Raw genomic sequence first — 21,822 nt, forward strand, 5'->3', positions numbered from 1 at the left:
AGCTCTCTGCATAATGTTTAAAAGGCTAATCACTTATTTTCTATTTGTAATAATATTTCTCTTATTGGTAGCTCAGCCAAATGAGGGCATCACAGCTGACAGGTGCTGGGGATCTCCTTGAACTGATGCCTAACAGCAACAGTTGGAAAAGGGGAAATTCTTGCCACAAAACTGTTGTGAGCTGTTTTCGCAAAAGTCAGCAGGAACACTGCCGCTTTACCATGGACTGCAAACACAGCAATTAGAATTCACAGATTCTGTGCCCGCTCTGTATTCTACGCTGTAGTCTGCTGGGGCAGCAGACGCCAAGAAGTTTGATAAGCTTGTCAGGAAGGCTGGTTCTGTTTTGGGGGTGGAACTAGATTCCTTGGTAGTTGTGTCTGAGAGGAGGATGCTGCAGAAGCTACGAAGCGTTATGGACAAACCCTCTCACCCTCTCCATGACATCCTGGACAAACAGAGGAGCATCTTTAGTAAATTCCACCGAGGTGCAGCACTGAATACCACAGGAGATCCTTTCTCCCCGTGGCTATAAGACACTGTAACTCCTCCTCCTTACGCACTTAAATTATCTTTAAGATAATCTGACATTCCTATATGAATTCAGTAATTGCATACTTAAGAATTGCTTTTACTGCTTGATTACAATATTGGCCTGAATTGTGGCTGTTTCCATACACCAAAGTTCTATACTCTGTTGTTTAGAACAGGGGTCCCCAACCTTTATCGCACTGCAGACCGTTTTCATATTGACAATATTCTTGCGGACTGGCCGACCGGGGGCGGTGGGGAGGTGGTAGGGTTGCCAACGGACAAGAGTAGCAGTCAAATATGCTGGGTTTACCCCAGAAAGACTACAATGACCATGAAGCCTTGCACGGGCACCAGTGTGCATGCATGATTTGGCACGCATGTACGATTTTTTTCTACAAATCATTTTTGGCGATTCTGTTCGGGGGGGAGGGGGGTGTTAATCATGACAGAAATATCAGTGATAAGTGGCTAACACACACAATTTCCTTTCTAAAAGGGTTTATCTAATGAATTTAATATTAAACACACAGCGCATATTTTCCTCGCATGAATATGGTGATAAGTCAATTATCAGGGGAGGACGGGGAGCTTGAAGTCCAGTAGAAGTGGTAGAGGCAGGTTCGATATTATCATTCAAAGAAAAATTGGATAGGTATATGGACAGGAAAGGAATGAAGGGTTATGGGCTGAGTGCAGGTCGGTGGGACTAGGTGAGAGTAGCGTTCGGCATGGACTAGAAGGGGAGGGATGGCCTGTTTCTGTGTTGTAATTGTTATATGGTTATATAAGTCAATAGCATCATAACATTTTAAGTAATGTTTGGATATTAAACACGCAGCACATGTTTTTCCCATATGAAGATATAAAATCATTGCAACACACCAATATTGCTGACTTAGCGACAGCCCTGGGCTTGTTTTCCTGCAACAACATGGTCCTATCGAAGGGTGATGGGAGACAGCAATAGTCGAACAGGGTTCCTTATGTCCAGTCTGTTCCGCAGTTTAGTTTTCGTTGCATTCATTGCAGAGATATGTTGGAAATGGAAGCAACATCTTCAGTGCTTTCGTGGCTATCTCAGGATTTTTAGCCTTGACTTTGATCCAGAATGCCGGCAGAGATGTTACGTAAAACATACTTCCCAGCCCGCCGTCATTTGCATGCTCGAGGAGTTGATCTCCTTCCTGCGCTGACATGGATGATGCACAGGTAATGACATCGCATGCGTAATAGCTCAACAGTGGTGTGATAGGGAATGAGGAAAGGTGCAGCTGACACATATCGCCAAATCATATAGCTTCCTCGCGGCCCGGTACCAGTCCGCGGCCCGGTGGTTGGGGACCACTGGTTTAGAACATACAACATATAGAATAGTACAGCACATTACAGGCCCTTCGGCCCACAATGTTGTGCCGAAACTCAAACCCTGCCTCCCATATAACCCCCCACCATAAATTCCTCCATATACCTGTCTAGTAGTCTCTTAAACTTCACTAGTGTATCTGCCTCCACCACTGACTCAAGCAGTGCATTCCACGCACCAACCACTCTCTGAGTAAAAAAACCTTCCTCTAATATTCCTCTTGAACTTTCCACCCCTTACCTTAAAGCTACGTTCTCTTGTATTGAGCAGTGGTGCCCTGGGAAAGAGGCGCTGGCTATCTACTCTATCTATCCCTCTTAATATCTTGTACACCTCTATCATGTCTCCTCTCATCCTCCTTCTCTCCAAAGAGTAAAGCCCTAGCTCCCTTAAACCCTGATCATAATGCATACTCTCTAAACTAGGCAGCATCCTGGTAAATCTCCTCTGTACCCTTTCTAATGCTTCCACATCCTTCCTACAGTGAGGTGACCAGAACTGGACACAGTACTCCAAGTGTGGCCTAACCAGAGTTTTATAGAGCTGCATCATTACATTGCGACTCTTAAACTCTATCCCTCGATTTATGAAAGCCAGCACCCCGTAAGCTTTCTTAACTACCCTATCTACCTGTGAGGCAACTTTCAGAGATCTATGGACATCTACCCCCAGATCCCTCTGCTCCTCCACACTACCAAGTATCCTGCCATTTACTTTGTACTCTGCCTTGGAGTTTATCCTTCCAAAGTGTACCACCTCACACTTCTCTGGGTTGAACTCCATCTGCCACTTCTCAGCCCACTTCTGCATCCTATCAATGTCTCTCTGCAATCTTTGACAATCCTCTACACTATCTACAACACCACCAACTTTTGTGTCATCTGCAAACTTGCCAACCCGCTCTTCTACCCCCACATCCAGGTCGTTAATAAAAATCACGAAAAGAAGACACCACTAATTACAACCCTCCAATCTGAATGTACTCCCTCCACCACCACCCTCTGCCTTCTGAAGGCAAGCCAATTCTGAATCCAGCTGGCCAAACTTCCCTGAATCCCATGCCTTCTGACTTTCTGAATAAGCCTACCATGTGGAACCTTGTCAAATGCCTTACTAAAATCCATATAGATCACATCCACTGCACTACCCTGCACTGCACGAACTGTTTAGAGTTTGCTTAAGAGACCAAATTTGTTCTTAAAAGCTTCATGCAATCAAACATCAGCACAGAGTACCTAATGATGCTGTTTCCTATGACTGCAGACATTGAGAGTAGGAAGCCAGTGGAATGTGCACGTTAGGAGAAGACCCCAGAGACACAAGGTGTTGCTGCTCTTTTCCAGGAGTCAAGTGTCATAACCTAGACCCTGCTCAGTCTCATGACCCTTTATGGCTTCAAGTGACCTTTCAGGGCATTGTGAAGTCAAGATTTACCAATTGAATGTAGAGGAGGAATATTTGTTTGGTCATGCATGAAGGAGGAGTCCTTTTCAAATTGTAGGCTTAATAAAAGCAGGAGGTGCTGTAAGCATTCAGTAGGTGTGGAAGCAACTGGAGCAAGAGAACAAGATTAGTGTTTTAGGTACTGGGAAGAGGGACAGAAAGAAAAGAAGAAGCAGAGAAAATGGAGTGATGGATAAAACAACAAGAACATCTCTGACAAAGTCCTGGGTTTGAATCAGGCCGGTTCCATGCTGGGTAGAACATTGAACTGGCCTGGTAAAAAAAAACAGAAAAAAATGCCAAAGAAATGGCATAAAGCTGCCCGATGCACCACAAAGCACGAAAAGCAACAACATTACCTCATGGCTCTTGCAGTCAATTCCCTATCTTTTCTTATTCTTCCTACCAAAGGAACACTTCACATTCAACATTAAATTTTAAGGATCTCCCATCTTCCTACTCTATTACACTATAACTCCTTGAAATCTTTTACCATCCTCCTCGTTACACCATCAAGTTTTGAGGCATATGCAAATTTGTAAATTGTGTTCTGCATAACGATGTCCAAATCATTGATAAATGTGATGGTCCCTGGTATGGACAGTTGAGAACTCCGCTGTACAACTCCCGATCTCTTCAAATGGCTAAAATCTGCCATCTTCTGTTTCGTGTTACATGTTTTATCCATAAAGGCATCCGTTAGTCTTGCGAGACCATGGATCTGCACCTGGAAAGTCTTCACTCTCCAGGGTGCAGGCCTGGGCAAGGTTGTATGGAAGACCAGCAGTTGCCCATGCTGTAAGTCTCCCCTCTCCACGACACCAATGTTATCCAAGGGAAGGGCATTAGGATCCATACAGCTTGGCACCAATGTCGTCGCAGAGCAATGTGTGATTAAGTGCCTTGTTCAAGGACACAAAAATAGCAGGGGCTCTGACAGAAATATTTAAAATGTCATTAGAAACAGGGATGGTGCCGGAGGATTGGCATATTGCTCACGTGGTTCCATTGTTTAAAAAGGGTTCTAAGAGTAAACCTAGCAATTATCGGCCTGTGAGTTTGACGTCAGTGGTGGGTAAATTGATGGGAAGTATTCTTAGAGATGGTATATATAATTATCTGGATAGACAGGGTCTGATTAGGAACAGTCAACATGGATTTGTGCGTGGAAGGTCATGTTTGACAAATCTTATTGAATTTTTTGATGAGGTTACTAGGAAAATTGATGAGGGTAAAGAAGTGGATGTTGTCTATGTGGACTTCAGTAAGGCTTTTGACAAGGTTCCACACGGAAGGTTCGTTAGGAAGGTTCAATCGTTAGGCATTAATATTGAAGTAGTAAAATGGATTCAGCAGTGGCTGGATGGGAGATGCCAGAGAGTAGTGGTGGATAACTGTGTGTCAGATTGGAGGACAGTGTGTAGCGGTGTGCCTCAGGGATCTGTACTGGGTCCAATGTTGTTTGTCATATATATTAGCGGTGATGGGGTGGTAAATTGGATTAGTAAGTATGTAGATGATACTGAGATAGGTGGCGTTGTGGATAATGAAGTAGATTTTCAAAGCTTGCAGAGAGATTTAGGCCAGTTAGAAGAGTGGGCTGAAAGTTGGCAGATGGAGCTTAATGCTGAAAAAAGTGAGGTGCTACATTTTGGTAGGACTAATCAAAAAAGGACATACATGGTAAATGGTAGGGCATTGACGAATGCTGTTGAACAGAGGGATCTAGGAATAATGGTGCATAGTTCCCTGAAGGTGGAATCTCATGTGAATAGGGTGGTGAAGAAAGCTTTTGGTATGCTGGCCTTTATTAATCAGAGCGTTGAGTATAGGAGTTGGGATGTAATGTTGAAATTGTATAAGGCATTGGTAAGGCCAAATTTGGAGTATTGTATACAGTTCTGGTCACCGAATTATAGGAAAAAAGTCAATAAAATTGAGAGAGTACAGAGGAGGTTTACTAAAATGTTGCCAGGATTTCATCTCCTAAATTACAGAGAAAGGTTGAACAAGTTAGGTCTTTATTCTTTGGAGTGTTGAAGGTTGAGAGGGGACTTGATAGAGGTGTTTAAAATTATGAGGGGGATTGATAGAGTTGACGTGGATAGGCTTTTTCCATTGAGAGTGGGGGAGATTCAAACAAGAGGACATGAGTTGAGAATTAAAGGGCAAAAGTTTAGGGGTAACATGAGGGGGAACTTCTTTACCCATGGAGTGGTGGCTGTGTGGAACGAGCTTCCAGCAGAAGTGGTTGAGGCAGGTTCGATGTTGTTGTTTAAGGTTAATTTGGATAGGTATATGGACAGGAAGGGAATGGAGGGTTATGGACCGAGTGCAGGTCGGTGGGACTTGGTGAGAGTAGGAGTTCGGTGTGGGCTAGAAGGGCCGAGATGGCCTGTTTCCATGCTGTAATTATTATATGGTTACAACATGTTCCCTCAGCTGGGGCTCGAACTCACGACCTTCAGGTCGCTAGTCCAATGCCTTAACCACTTGGCCACGTGCCCACTTATCCATATTATTTGTGGTTAATTAGTCAGGATGATTGCCTGTTACTTTACCAATACTGTATACCAATGGATATCGGGTAACTGCACATATGCTGTTACTGACAAAGCACTTTTTGCCTTTATTTCTATAATGAGCTTCTCAATATATTCTGCAATATGAGAGCTTGCATTTACTTTCCCTTTTTTGCATGCACACTGAATGTGCTGTTCTTTGTGATTATTCATGGAAGTTTCTATGTACATTGATTTTTTTCACATTGCTGCAGAAAATGCACATTGTTGATTTAGGCACAGCGGAAAAGTCACATTATTGATACAGATGATGCTATATCACATCAGGGCGAAAAGGTTGAGCAGTTGTCATATGCTTTGATGAGCATTGCGTTTATATAAACTTTATTAGCAAATAGGAAAAAAATGTCATCATAATATGTGATTTAAATGGAAGAAAACATTTGACCTATATCACTCTCTGAACACCTTCAAGTGATGTATTTGAACAGAAATCTTTACCTCCCTAATTCAGGAAATTCTGCTGCAATAACTTGACTGATCCAGGGTTTCAACCCAAAATGTTAACAACTCCTTTCCTTCCACAGATGCTCTTCAGTCCCCTGAGTTCCTCTGTTCTCTCATGCTGCTCCAGATTCCAACACTGGTCTCCAATAGCATTCTAACCTGCTCTTCCCAAATTGAGACTAACTTGTTCCGCAAACTTTAAAGTGCACAGCAGGCCACAGTTCTTGTTGCCCATTCTGATGCAAACATAACTGTCCTTTGCTGTGTTTTCCAGATAAACTTTACATTCCTGTTGTCTTATGATAATCAGTACTGAGTAAGGTCACACACACACGCACACACACAGGAGGCTGATTAGCAGGTCTAGAGCACATGGAATTGGAGTAACATATTGATAAAGATTGAATAGAGTTATTGAACAGAAAGCAAGGTTTGGAATAAATGCTTTCTTATCAGGTTATCAGCCTGTGACCAGTGGAGTGGTGACAGTGCACCAGCTATTCACAATCTGTATCAACAACGTGATCAAATGTCATTGTTTGCGGGTGATTTAAAGCCAGATGGGAAAGTAAATACAGAGGAGGGTAAAAAGAGGCTTCAAGGGAAGATGGACAAGCCCAGTAAGTGGACATGAATGTGGCAGATGGTATATAATGCAGAATTTTGTGAGGTTGTTTGAACTAAGTGTCACAGTTTGACACAAGGGCAGGATATTTGCTTTGATGCACGGAACAAAAAAGCAGAGTACAACTTTCCTGGCACATGCCCGTGATAATAAACCTGATTCTGATCCTGAAATTATGAGTGATTAAATAGTGCTGATGTTCAAAAGGAACTTGGTGTACTTGTATGCAAATTACTGGAAGCAACATTCCCGGCATAACAAGGAAAATGGTAAGTTCACCTTTGCTAACAGAGAAGTAAGAATTGGAACAGGGAAGCAAGGAAGTCGTACTCCAGTTGTGCAGGGCCTTGGTATGACCGCACCGGAAGTAAGGATGTACATATTACACAAGGTGGACAGCAATGATGCATTGGGCTAGTTGCAGGGAAGGTGGATTTAACAGATGAGGAGAGAATGAGAGACTAGACCTGTACACTTTAGAGCTTAAAGAATGCAAAATCTTAACTGGTTAATGGTGCAACAGGTAAACTGCAGGGAATATATGTCCCTGACATAGGAGACAGGAACTAAGTCACAGTTTGTGTTTGAATATGAGTAGAGGATGGTGAATCTCTGCTCCAGAGAGCTGTGAGTTTGAACTCATATACTGAGTTACGAAAAAACCTTGAATATGTTTTGTAACCATTGTAGTACATTAGTGCATTGGTGATATTACAGCAGGAAGCTTGCACCATCAAAACTGTTGAACAATGAGTGGAACTTTCAAAATAATTTTGCAATGCTCCAACAGATAGCAGGAACAGTCACAAACAATAAGGGAACTTACGTGTGATTATTTTTCAACTTTGCTTTTAAAACACCATTTTGCATGTATCATGATAAGTGTATGCAAAATACACATTTAATCTTTCCCCTGATAAACATAGATGTATAACTTGAAAAGGTCAGAATACAACTTTCCGCACAGATAAGTGTCACGTGGAGACAGTTCCCTTTTTGCTGACCTTAAGCATGGAAATAAATGCTTGATTAGGGGAGATTGTCAACCAAAGTGAGACTGGCCACTTGGCTCAAGGCCACCAGACTCAAGGACAGCTTCTACCCTCCTTTTAAAAGACTATTGAACGTTTCCCTAGTATGGTAAAATGGACCCTTGCCGTAACAATTTACCTTTCACCTTATTGTCTACCTGTTCTACATTTCCTCTCTAACTGTAACACCTTATTCTGCACTTCTTTATTGTTTGTCCTTGTACTACCTCAATGTACTGTTGTAAGGAATTTATCTGTGTGAATGTAACGCAAAGCATTTTTTTTACTGGACCTCAGTGTATATCACTATAGTATGTCAATTTTCTTAAACTAATTTCAATTTCATTTTCAGTTACACACCACACTCTGGGTAAAAATGGTCCTCCCACATTTCATACCACTTACCCTAACTCTAGGTGTTCTAGTTTTCCAATTCGGATTCATTTATTCATCACATGTATATTGAAGCACATTGAAATACATCATTTGCATTGACAACCAACACAACCTAAGGACACACATTCCAGTCTCAATCGAGCATGCCTACAATTCTCAAAAGAGCAGCTCAGAGCACAACAAAACAGAATGCAGCAAGCAATAAAACAACAACAGCAAAACAAGCCCTTTTCCTCCCTCCCACCCAGCCACACACACGGACAGTCCTGCAACACTGGGGCCAAATTTACCTGGCTGTAACATGAGAAAAGTTTCGTGCAAGCTATCCTATCAATATGCCTCATAGTTTTAGATACTTCAATTATATCCTCTCTTACCTCCTCTTTTCCAGGAAAAACAGACATAGCCTCCCCATTCTCTCTTCTCTTTCTGTCATGGCCTCGGATACTCCAAGGCCAGTCTACCTGCTGTTCCATATTCTGTTAATAACAACCCAGTTATAATCTCAAAGAACTCAGACATGATTCCCTTCTCATAAATCCATGTTAATTCTCCTCAATGCTCTTATTATTTTAATTAACCCTTTATCACTTTCATATTAATACCTTCCAGCATCATTTAGAGAAAGAAATACATTCCACAAATAAGATATAGTAAAACAAACAGACATCAGGGTCCTAGAAAAATATTTCATCCCTGGAAACTTGTTTAACTCGTCTTGCAGCTCCTGGAAATTGAAGGGCTCCTTAGAATCTAATAAACAAGCTTTGTCTTAGAGCCCAGAATGTAACAATGTCAAAATAAATGCAGAAGCTTCCAGTTGAAGCATCTAAGATGAAACACATGAATAGAAATTTGCTGTATCAGGGTTTAAAATGGGGGTGGGGGCAACTAACCATGAATCGCAAAAGGTTTGTTTGCAGGTGCAGGAGGCTATCAAGAAGGCAAATGGGATGTTGGCCTTCATTGCTAGAGGGATTGAAATTAAGAACAGGGAGGTTATACTCTGACTATACAGGTTACCGGTGAGGCTGCACCTGGAGTACTGCGTGCAGATCTGGTCTCCTTACTTGAGGAAGGATATACTGGCTTTGGAGGCAGTGCAGAGGAGGTTCACTAGGTTGACTCCAGAGATGAGGGGGTTAGACTATGAGGAGAGATTGAGTCACCTGGGACTGTAGTCATCGGAATTCAGAAGAATGAGAGGAGATGTTATAGAAACATATTAAAAATTGTGAAAGGAATAGGTAAGATAGAGGCAGGAAAGTTGCTTCCACTGGTAGGTGAGACTAGAATGAAGGGACATAGCCTCAAGATTTGGGTGAGTAGGTTTTGGGTGGAGATGAGGAGGAACTGCTTTTCCCAAAGAGTGGAGAATCTGTGGAATTCTCTGCCCAATGAAGCACTGGAGACTACCTCAGTAAATATATTCAAGACAAGGTTGGATAGATTTTTGCATAGTAGGGGAATTAAGGGTTATGGGAAAAAAGCAGGTACGTGGAGATGAGTTCATGGCCAGATCAGCCATGATCTTATTGAATGGCGGAGAAGGCTCGATGGGCCAGATGGCCTACTCCTGCTCCTATTTCTTATGTTCTTATGTTCTAATCAGTTCTGTTAGTCTCTACACATAGATAGTCCTTGACCTAATTGGCTTCAGGAGATGTATGAGATGCCAACAATCATTTTAAGAGTATCACTGAGCACCTAATGAGATGTCAGTAGATACCAAAGAGGCCGATATAGTGTTCATGGTCTAATGGGCAACAAATCAAATTCTTGCATGTATATTTTCATTACGTGCTTCAATTTCATTTAAAATTGTGGGATTGGTTAGTCAATGGAATAGCAGAGGTAATCTGTATGAAAATGAAAGTTAATATAGGTTCAGAGGGGGAAGATGGTTTGTTGATTTCTTTGAGGAAGTGACATCATGGTTAGACTGTGCTGAGTACACAGAAGTTCATTTCTAGATTTTCAGGAGCCACATTGATATTTCATTTTTGCAGGAAGATGTTAGTTAAAGTTAAAGTCGTTGGGACATAAGATTGACTAATATCAATTTCTTCATCTTCTGTAGGGATCAGAGTAAGTATTGATTAATGAATAATCAGAGTATTGATGAAGGTAGCCAAGAGATCAGTATAGGTTAAAGGCAATTAGAAGAAGCAGCAGAAATTTGGTGAATTAAGATGGATATTACCTTTTCTTTTTAAATTAAATAATCAAATTAGGCAGGTTTCATCACATTTTGGTGAATATTCTTGCCAGAAGTACATATTTTTTACATTGGTAATAGAAGTCTAGTAGTCATGGTACTGATCAAACAAGGCTGAGTTTTTGCTCACTGCAGCAAGTAGACAGATATAATGAAACCACCGAGTATTATATAAGGTATATTGTATCCAGCATTTAAATACATCATTGTGGTAAAGACTTCATGTAAGATTGAAAAGACCCTAATCACACAAAGGTTTGCTGAATGAGTCATTGTAATACAGAGACAACAGTAAAAAATCAGAACTTAAAATGATGCCTATTTACAATAGTTTTCCTTTACAAAGAATAAATGATCATAGATTTAATCTTATAGATGTAGTCTGAGATGTGATAGCTGCATTGCAATTATTGGATCTGCTTTGCATTTGAAATGTCTTTTGAAATATATTTTTAACTCTTTGAATGTCAAAGATTGTTAAATTTGTTCAGACTTTCTGCAGACGAAAAAGCTGAGGGCATGTTTCGAAGTTTTCAGTGCAGTGTCTCCTCACTATTTCATCTAAGGCCTAGCCACAGATCAGAACACACATATTCATTCCACACAATGAATCTCAGCACTAATAAAAGCAAGAGGATAAACAACAATATCAGATGGGTCCCATAGTATAAAGCATAGAAGAAAGATTAAAAACAAAATATATAATAAAAATCCTTGTTTAATATATGTATTAAATGTTATCCATAGATAATCTTGCTAAGAGTACTGTATATCCTGCAAATATTGACGAGATACGTGATCAGTTTGTGATGGAGGAAAATTGTACTTCATTGATTGCTGCATCCTGTTCTGTTGTTTTCTGTGATTTTTTGTAACTTTGTCCTTGTTCCTTTTGTTTAGAGAGATTTCTTGAAGACCATGAGAATCTGGTGGAAACTTTGTCCCACTGGACGCGTGACAGTGAAAACAAACTTATGTTTGTTGAAAGACAAGAGAAGTATGCTGTCTTTAAAAATCCACAGGTGAGTAAAAGTCATAAAAAGAAAATAATTATGAAGTTGAATGCCAAATTTCCAAAAAGTTGCCAACATTAACAAACTTTATCCTATGCATGATATCAACTAAGTGGCAATTCTAAGCAAATATTTCATAAAACAATGCACCATCTCCTTTGTAACTAGAGAACATCACCTGAACCCCAGGTGTGACTAACAAGGAAACCACAATAAAAATGAATTCTAACCTAGTTTATTTGATGAAACATGAAAGGTTCAAAATGGGCCTTGACTATTTTGGAGAAAATAAGCATAGAGGTTTGCAAGAAATAGGAAAAAATATTCAAAGTGCTTTAGAAAATGACAGAGTATTACAGGGGTATTTCTGTATTTCATCTCTTTGCCTTAGGATGGTGACTTGGCTACAACACTTTCTTGTATTTACTTGCTTCAGTGAAATAGGTCACCTCAAGTAGAGTGGGCCATTTAGAGAACACATGACCTGATAATAATTAAACATCTGCCACTTCAAGATAATCATAAATAAGCAAAAACATTTAGATAAGTTTAGTTCATACATGGAGAATGCTGAAAGGCAGATGATACATTTGCTGTGATTGCATGGGAAGGTGTCGGGAGAACTTGTGGGAGTAAGGAGTGGTTGTGTCACCAGATTTGATTTATGAATATAATCCATGTTAACAGTGCCCAGCTAAATGGCCATTTTCTCTCTTAGGCCTTTGTTAGATAATGGGATTACATTTGCTCCAGTTCAATCAACAAGAATGTGTTCTGGAATCTATGCAATTTTGTAAAATGTTGTTGGATTTATTCTAGAAGGAATTTTGAAGATAGTGGTTGCAAGTCAGTGCATCCATTACGTCCATTACCACCTCTTCCTGAATCCTAGGTTGCAAGGCAAATCCTAAGGATTTATTGGCTATAAATCCTATTAATTTCACAAAAACTAAGGCTATTTTCAGCTGAAACATGAGGAATTCTGCAGATGCTGGAAATTCAGTCTTGGCCTGAAACATCAACTGTACCTCATTCTAGAGAAGCTGCCTGGCCTGCTGCGTTCACCAGCAACTTTGATGTGTGTTACTATTTTCAGCTTCTCTTTTACTCCTGACCCACTATTCTCCACTATTTCAAAGATGTCTTTTCAGTTGAGAAAATTTTCTTCTTTCTGATGTCAGATTTTAAAAAATAATGTATTTTCTGCTATATCCTTATTCCGCACATAATTATCTCCTGTCTGTGTATGTAAGAGATGCATATTAATTTTCACTAATCTTTGCCCTCTAACTTATCAATTGGAATTTTCACAATCTTTTATGTTTGTGTTTCTCACTGGATTATTTCAGCATTCTACCTCCCCTTATAAATGCCTTGATAGTTTTATGTCAAGTTATGATATTTTCTAAACCCTTAGCATCTCAGTTCCTCATGATGATTCCGTAAATGTTTCCACTAAGCTAATACCATGCTTAAATGCTCCTAAATAATGTCACTCTGCGCCACCTTTATTGGGTTTCAGTGCCTTATATTACCATGTACATTGATGTGATTGACTAAACTGAGCCATACGGAATCTGTAACTGGGAGATATAAAAGGCCCCATTCAATGCAGCAGATCTTCTGCAGGTAATCCAGCTCTCCTCTCCTGACACAATGTTTTACACATTCTAAGCAACAAATATAACAATAGACAGTTTCAATCACCGTAATCATCAACTTCACTTCAACACTTTAACATTTACACATAGATAGGTAACATTGCAGAATTACTCATTTACAATGGTGGGACATCCCAACTGGCAACGGCCCCCCCGCCGAATGTTTAGGACTGACGGGTGCTCCAAAAGTTTCTGAGCATAAACTCCAGATGCCCAAAATACATCCCTTTTGTTACAAACACAAGAGATCCTGCAGATGCTGGAAATATTAAAGCACACACACAAGGTGCTGGAGGAATTTAGCAGGCCAGGCAGCATCTAGAAGAATAATAAACAGTCAATATTTTGGGCTGAGACCTTTCATCAGAAATTATGAATAAATGTCAACCATTTTTCCTCTGCATTGCACTTTGTGTGTGTCCCTTTTGTTACAGTGTGAGCAATAGTTTCCTGAATATACAGCTAGACAGAATATTAACCAACAAAGCAGACATATCCTGAATTGCATATTAAGTGGCAGAGAACAACAGGAATTCTGCAGATGCTGGAAATTCAAGCAACACACATAAAAGTTGCTGGTGAACGCAGCAGGCCAGACAGCATCTCCAGGAAGAGGTGCAGTCGACGTTTCAGGCCAAGACCTGATGAAGGGTCTCGGCCTGAAACATCAACTACACCTCTTCCTAGAGATGCTGTCTGGCCTGCTGCGTTCACCAGCAACTTTTATGTGTGTTGCTTAAGTGGCAGAGATATACTCAGTGGCTGCTTTATTAGGTACACCTGTATAACTGCTCATTAATGCAAATATCTAATCAACCAATCATGTGGCAATCGCTCAATGCATAAAAGCATTCAGACGTGATCACAAGGTTCAGCTGTTGTTCAGACCAAACATCAGAATGTGGAAGAAATGTGATCTAAGTGACTTTGACCTTGTCAGTGCCAGACAGGGTGCTCTGATTTTCTCAGAAACTGCTGATCTCCTGGGATTTTTATGCACAATAGTCTCTAGACTTCATAAAGAACGGTGCAAAAAACAAAAATACATCCAGTTACCGGCAGATCTGTGCATGAAAATGTCTTGTTAATGAGAGAGGTTAGATGAGAATGGCCAAACTAGTTCAAGTTGACAGAGAGTTGACAATAACTCAAGTGGCCTGGCATTACAACAGTGGTGTGCAGGAGAGCATCTCTGAATGCACAACACATTGAGTCTTGATGTGGATTGGCCACAGAAGCAGAAAACAATGAAAATACACTCAGTACAGGAGTGGCCACTGAAATATTTAATTGTGCGCTAGTACTAGAGCTGGCCATTTAGTGCCTTCCCTGAGCTCCATCCGAAGTTTTCAATGACCACCGATTACCGTAACTTTTATCTACTGTCTTCCACAGACTCAGCATCACAATGTCCCACAATGATAGGTTTCAATAGCCTTAATGTATCAGTTGAAGTTAAATTGTGAACAAGTTTTATTTCTTGAAGATTAGTTCTCATATAGTGAATATTTTCTATCCATAATTTCATAACCCCAGAATAATCCCATAAATAGATCAAGAAAGAAAGTCAGAGACAGGAAATTCTGCAGGTGTTGGAGATCTGGAGTAACACACAAAAAATGCTGAAGGAACTCAGCAGGTCAGGCAGCAGCTACGGAGAGAAATAAGCAGTCGACATTTCGGGCTGAGACTGGCCTCGAAAAGTCAGCAGTTTACTTTCCTCCATCGTTGCTGCCTGGCTTGCTGAGTTCCTCCAGCATTTTGTGTGTGTCACTTGGGATGAGTCAGAGACAGACCATGTAATACAGCAGCAGAAGTCATCAGGAAAGGTGATAAATGATTCGAGTTCAAGAATTGCCGCCCATACGTGTCCTGAGAAAACAAATGGTGGAGGAAGCCATGCAGGTTATCCTTAATTAAATTAGTTTTATCTCTTTTTATAATGTATTTGAAGACAAATATTAGGCTGTTAAAATACACTTAGTCTGAACTCTTTTGCAGAATTCACAGTGGAGGCTTTCTTGTTACTATTAATATACACGGACAGCAAAATTTATCTGATACTGAAACTAAAATTTCTCCTTTTCCATCAATTTTCAAACTATGTTGAAATGATTACATATTTTTAGGATCTTCCATAATATCTCTTTTGCACATTGTCAGGAATTATGTTACTAAAATTATGTGATTAAATGGTGACATGGAGCATGTGATTCTCAATGAAGCTGAATCTTTACCATGAGAGCTGATAGTTAAGTTAGGCAATTAAACCTCAGTTGCTCTCCAGAAGATGGCATTGAAAAGTTTCAATGTCATAACAGTAACTGTGCCATCATTGAAGTCACTGAATTTCCGCGTATATTAAATATACTAAAGAGTTTCTTCCTAATCCTGAACCATTAAAAGATAAAACACTATGGTATAATTAGGCTAGTGATCCTAGTGCTTGAAGGAACATATAACCCCTGGAGAAAGTGTTTTGTTCTCTGTCACAGTTCAGAAATGTCTGTTGTGCCCAATACCAACTTTGCAGGATTTAAAATCTGCACAATATTCCTATGTTGAGGCAGTTGCCTGCTTTTTAGTTTTCCCTTCCATTTAACTCATCTTTGCATTAACCCCAGATGGATAGGATTCACAGACACATTGTATCTTTAAAATTTTGATCCCAGTCTGGAGAAGTTTATGTATACAAAGCCTTAATTTCTAACTTAATTGACAACCTTCTGGGTTAGATGATTCCAAGACCAAGAAGCACTCCAGCGATTTGAATGCACTGTCTCGGCTGACAGTCTAGTACTGAACCAAGGGAGTATCGCATAGTGAAACCACGTCTCATTTTTCAACTGAAACATCGAACAGAGGATTGCCTTTTCTCTCATATGATGTGAAACATGTAAAAGCTTCATTCCTCAAGAGCAGAAACAGAATCACAATCAGGTTTATTATCATGGACACGTGTCATGAAATTTGTTGTATTGTTGCAGCGGTACCGTGCAAGACATAAAAATTACTCAAAGGATAGATAGATAGATAGATATGTAGATAGATAAATAGAGCAAAAAAAAAATAACGTTGCACTTCCTGGCTGTTCAGAAGTCAGGTGTTGGAGGGAAAGAAGCTGTTCCTAAAACACCGAGTGTGGTTCTTCAGTCTCCTGACCTCCTCCATATGGTAGTAATGAGAAGAGGGCATGACCAGATGGTGAGGTTATCCCTGGCATCCTGGACAATATTTAAGCCACATTAAATATCGATGTAGTGGAGTATCTGGTCATGATCACGTTGTTACAGAGTCATGCAGCACAGTAACAGGCCCTTCGGCCCTCCTCATAGGTGCAGCCCATCTCTTGTCACTCTACACCATTCTTATTGACCTATGGTTGATCCATAGCTTTCTAGGCCTTGGCAGTCCAGCTGCTCATCTCTGAATAATTGTTAAATGTTATGAAAGTGCCTGCTTTCACCATCCACTTAAGCAGTGTGTTTCCGATTCTGAACACCTAATTGCAAACATTCTCTCTCAGTACCCTTAAACCTCATCCAAAATCCACATCTTCTAGTTTTTGACAACTCTGTAAAATGTCCTCCTATCTTCCCTGTCTCTGTCCCAATATACATCGGAACATGGCCTTTTAGGCATATTAATGTATTATTGATGCATGCTGCAACTTTCTTCCTAACACTGTAAGAGAGTGTTGGACGAATGGACAGGTTGGGTGGCACTATATGAGATTGTGAGCTGAAACACGAGGGCAGCTCTGGGTCCGCACTAAATTCCATTTGCCAGGGTTTTTCCCAATCACTCAGTCAATCAATATTCCACGGCGCAACCACAATGTGCCCTTCGTATTATCGGCAGACCTGTAAACTGTTTTGTTCCTTCCTCCGGGCTATTAACACAAATAGTAAAGCATTGAGGGCCACGAACTGATCCCCGGGATACTCCATTGGTTACATCCCTCCAATCTGAAAAGGATACATTTGTCCCAACTCGTTGTTTTCTATGTGACAGCCAGTTTTCGATCTTTGGGCTCTCTTTAATGGCACCTTGTCAAATATCTTTTGGAAATTTAAATACACCAGATTTACAGGCTCTCCTATATCAACTCTCCCTGAAGCAGCCTCAAAGACTGATATAGTAGCATGTATAATAGATTTGAATATAAGATCCTGCTTCAGTTATTGACTCTCGCATCCTGACCTGTGGTTTCCTCATCTTCTGCCTTCCTCCCTTTTTGAACAGAGGAGTCACATTGGCTCTTTCCAATCCTCTGGTACTCTCCTAGAACTTAGCAAGCTTTGAATCAATGGGTCCACTTCTTTTAAACTTAGATTGAGGGTGGTGGGTATATTGAACAAGTGGTAAAGGTAGCAGTAGAGGTCGCCACAATTACAACATCTACAAAGCATTTAAACAATGATATAGATAGGAAAGACTTAAAGGGATATGGGCCAAATGCTGGCAAGCTAGAAGGCTACTTGTTGAGCATAGATGAGTTGTGCCAGAGTACCTGTTTCCATCCTGTGTCTCGATGACGCCAAACCCCACAGGTGCAGGTCACCAGGTCTGGGCAATGACTGAGAAACATATTGACACAAGATATCATCTAATAGACTTTGATCACCAGCTTTGCAGTCAGCGTTCAAAATAGTGATCATAATAGTCTTATCTTTCAAAAATAAATTGCCTCTCTTTATATTTAAAAAAATGTCTTCTTTGTGTTTTTTTTTTATGTCCAGAATTTCTACATTGCAAAGAAGAAAACAGAAGGAAAAAATATGAAAGAGAAAAATAAGGAGGCTTTACTGGAGGTGAGTAAATCTCTAACCCCTGTAGCAGCATAATGACTGGTACCAGAACGCATCAAACCAAGCATTTGCATCAGTGTGAAAAACAAACATTAATTGGCCATAGTGAAATCAAGTCAAGTCTATTGTCATTTAACTATATATATGCGTACCACCAAACGAACAATGTAAAGCACAGTAGTAACACAAAATAACCAGGAAAGAAAGAATTAAGTCCACAAATGAATTACACAAGATAAACAAAGTAAAGTGCATTAAATTAAATATTGTAGAGTACAGTTCGAATTCCAGTGGCACTTCAAATGCGATGCAGCAGTGAGTTCAGAAGCCTAATGGCCTGAGCGAAGAAGCTGTTTGCCATCCTGACCGTTCCTGTTTTTATGCATCGTCATTTCCTGCCCAATGGTGGAAAATCAAAGAGGGTGCTGGATGGATGGGTGGTATCCTTAATAATACTGAGCCCTATGGACATAGTGCTCCTGATAAATGTCCCCTATGATCCTCTCAGCTGTTCGCACAATCCTTTGTAGAGACTTTTAGTCCGATGCTCTCCTGCTTCCACACCAGATGGAGATGCAGCTTGTCGGGGCACTCCCAGTGGTGTTCCTGTAAAATTCACTGAAGTTAAGGGGTGGGGGGGGGGGCCTTTGCTTGCCTCAATTTCCTCAGGAAGTGGAGGTGTTGCTGCACCTTCTTGCTCAGGGAGGTGATATTGAGGGATCAGGTGAGGTCACCCATGACTTGAAATCCCAGGAATTTGGGGGACTTAATTCTGTATACAGAGGTTAGCCATGTATGCGCAGAAGGGGATGGTTCATCTGCACCTTCCTGAAGTCCACAGTCATTTCCTTGGTCTTCTCCACACGCAGACTTAGTCAGCCCACCAGCTGCTCCACGTCCTCTTGTACTCCGACTCGTCATCATTGTTGATGAGGCCAACCACTGTTGTGTCATTTACAAACTTGATGACACAATTTGATCTGGATCTTGCAACACAGTCATGTGTCAGCAGTGGGCTGAGCACACAGCCCTGGGGAGTGCCAGTTTTCAGTGTAGTGGGACAAGAGATGTTGCTACCCACGTGACTCCCTGTGGCCTTTCTGTTAAGAAGTCCAGGATCTAGTTACAGAGGGAAGTAATAAGACCCAGCGAGGACAGTTTCCCCACCAGTTTCTGAAGTATGATGATGTTGAATGGAAGTCTATAAACAGCAGCCTGGCATATGAGATCCCATTTTCCAGGTGGGACAGGACAGAGGCTATTGCATCATCAATAGATCATTTTGAGCAGTAATAGCTAGGAAACCAAAACAACATTGAAAACATATTGGTTCATTCTATGATATTCTGCCTGCAAGGGTTTTGGATGCACATCAAAAGTGACTTTGAAGAAGGCATTGATTCAATATCAAAAAAGAAAAAAATAGGACCATAAGGGAAACAAAAAGAGCAGAATGATTTGATGGTTCTTTCTATGCTGTTTGATTATGTGATATAATTTTAGACTGTAAGACATAGAAACAGAATTAGGCCATTCAGCCAATTGTGTCTGCTCCACCATTCCATCATAGCTGATTTATCGTCCTTCTGAACTCTATTCTTCTGCCTTCTCCCCGTAACGTTTGACACTATTACTAATCAAGAAATTATCAAACTCTACTTTAAATATTCCCAATGACTTGGCCTCCACAGCCACCTGTGGCAATTAATTTCCCCAGGTTCACTACCTTCTGGATAAAGAAATCCCTCCTCATCTCTGTTGTAAATTGACATCCCTCTATTCTGAGGTTGTGCCCCCTGGTCCTAGCCTTCCCCACTATAGGAAATATCCATTCTGCGTCCACTCTATCCGGGCCTTTCAACATTCGCAAGGTTTCAATGAGCTCCCCCTTCATTCTTCTAAACTCCAGTGACTACAGGCCCAGAGCAATCAAACACTCCTCATACATTAACCGTTTCATTCTCGTGAACCTCCTCTGGACCGTCTCCAATGCCAGCATACCTTTTCTTTGGTGAGAGGCCCAAAACTGCTCACAATACTGGTCATAATGTAGCCTGACCAATGACTTAGAGCAGGGGTCCCCAACCTTTTTTGCGCTGAGGATCGGTTTAATATTGTCAATATTCTTGCAGACCAGCCGACCCGGGGGGGAGGGTTGCCAACGGACAAGAGTAGCAGTCAAAGAAAGACTATAATGACCATGAAGCCTTGCGCGGGCACCAGTGCGCATGCGTAACCTGCCCATGCGTGTACCTGCTTGCTGATATTATTCTCTGCAAAGCATTTTTGGCGATTCTGTTCGGGCGGGGGGTGTTCATCACGACCGGAATATTGGTAATAAGGGGCTAATACACTCAATTTCATTTCTAAAAGTGTTTATCTAACGATTTTAATATTAAACACACAGCGCATATTTTCCTCGCATGAATATAGTGATAAATCAACAATCAGGGGAGGACGGGGAGCTTGAAGTGTTGAAAGAACTTCCAGTAGAAGTGGTAGAGGCAGGTTCGATGTTATTTAAAGAAAAATTAGATAGGTATATGGCTGAGTGCAGGTCAGTGGGATTAGGTGAGAGTAGTTTTCGGCACGGACTAGAAGGGCTGAGATTGCCTATTTCCGTGCTGTAATTGTTCTATGGTTATATAAGTCACTTATCAGTCAATAGCATCATAACATTTTAAGTAACGTTTGGATATTAAACACACAGCACATATTTTCCCCGTATGAACATACAAAATCATTGCAACACACCAGTATCGCTGAATCAGTGGGAGCCCCGGGCTTGTTTTCCTGCAACAACACGGTCCTATCGAAGGGTGAAGGGAGACAGCGATACTCGAAGGAGGTTCCTTATGTCCAGTCTATTTAGTTTATGTTGCATTCATTGCAGAGATATGTTGGAAATGGAAGCAATGTTTTCAGTGCTTTCGTGGCTATCAGGATATTCGCCCTTGACTTTGATCCAGAATGCCAGCAGAGATGTTATGTCAAACATACTTTTCAGCCCGTCGTCATTTGCAAGCCTTCCCGCGCTGACGTGGATGACGCGCTGTTAATGACCTCACGTGCGTTCAAGCTCAACAGTGCGCGTGACAGGGAATGAGGAAAGGTGCAGCTGACTCATATCGCCAAATCATATCGTTTCCTCGCGGCCTGGTGGTTGGGGACCGCTGACTTAGAGAGCCTCAGCATTACATCCCTGCGTTTATATTCGAGTCCTCTGGAAATGAATGCTAACATTGCATTTGCCTTCCTTACCACCAACTCAAACTGCATGTTAACCTTCAGGGAATCCTGCATAAAGAACACCCAAGTCCCTTTGTAGCTCTGATTTTTGAATTTTCTCCCCTTTTAGAAGATAGTCTAAGCCTTTACTCCTTCTACCAAAGTGCACGACCATACACTTCCCTACACTATAGAATGTTCAAATTTTGATAACAACACAGAGGAATCAGTTTGTTCGAACTGTAATATCTATCAAATATTTTAGTATGGGGGGGGAACAGAAACAACAGTTTGCAGTTTAAAGATATGACTGCAGCAAAGTAACAAAGGAACACAGAAGCTGTCGACAACAGTCGAGCCCAGAACACCATAACAGTGAATAGCTACGACTGAGCTAAGTGAAACCTTTGCTTTCTGGTCAATTCAGATAATTCTGGGTGCATTAGACCAAAAGGACGGCTTTGCAGTGA

The 21,822-nt window shown here is 41.0% G+C and overlaps 1 protein-coding gene across 1 annotated transcript in view; it reads left to right on the forward strand.

Moving 5' to 3' along the window:
* The window catches only part of apbb1ip (amyloid beta (A4) precursor protein-binding, family B, member 1 interacting protein), a 139,757-nt gene that overhangs the window by 91,042 nt on the left and 26,893 nt on the right, over positions 1-21,822 (forward strand). Inside the window, exons 7-8 of the mRNA XM_072253863.1 lie at positions 11,540-11,661; positions 18,056-18,127. Of these exons, the coding sequence (XP_072109964.1) occupies positions 11,540-11,661; positions 18,056-18,127 (194 nt within the window). The remainder of the gene's footprint in view (positions 1-11,539; positions 11,662-18,055; positions 18,128-21,822) is intronic.

The sequence above is a fragment of the Mobula birostris genome, chromosome 3 (assembly GCF_030028105.1).
Source record: "Mobula birostris isolate sMobBir1 chromosome 3, sMobBir1.hap1, whole genome shotgun sequence".
Taxonomy (NCBI): domain Eukaryota; kingdom Metazoa; phylum Chordata; class Chondrichthyes; order Myliobatiformes; family Myliobatidae; genus Mobula; species Mobula birostris.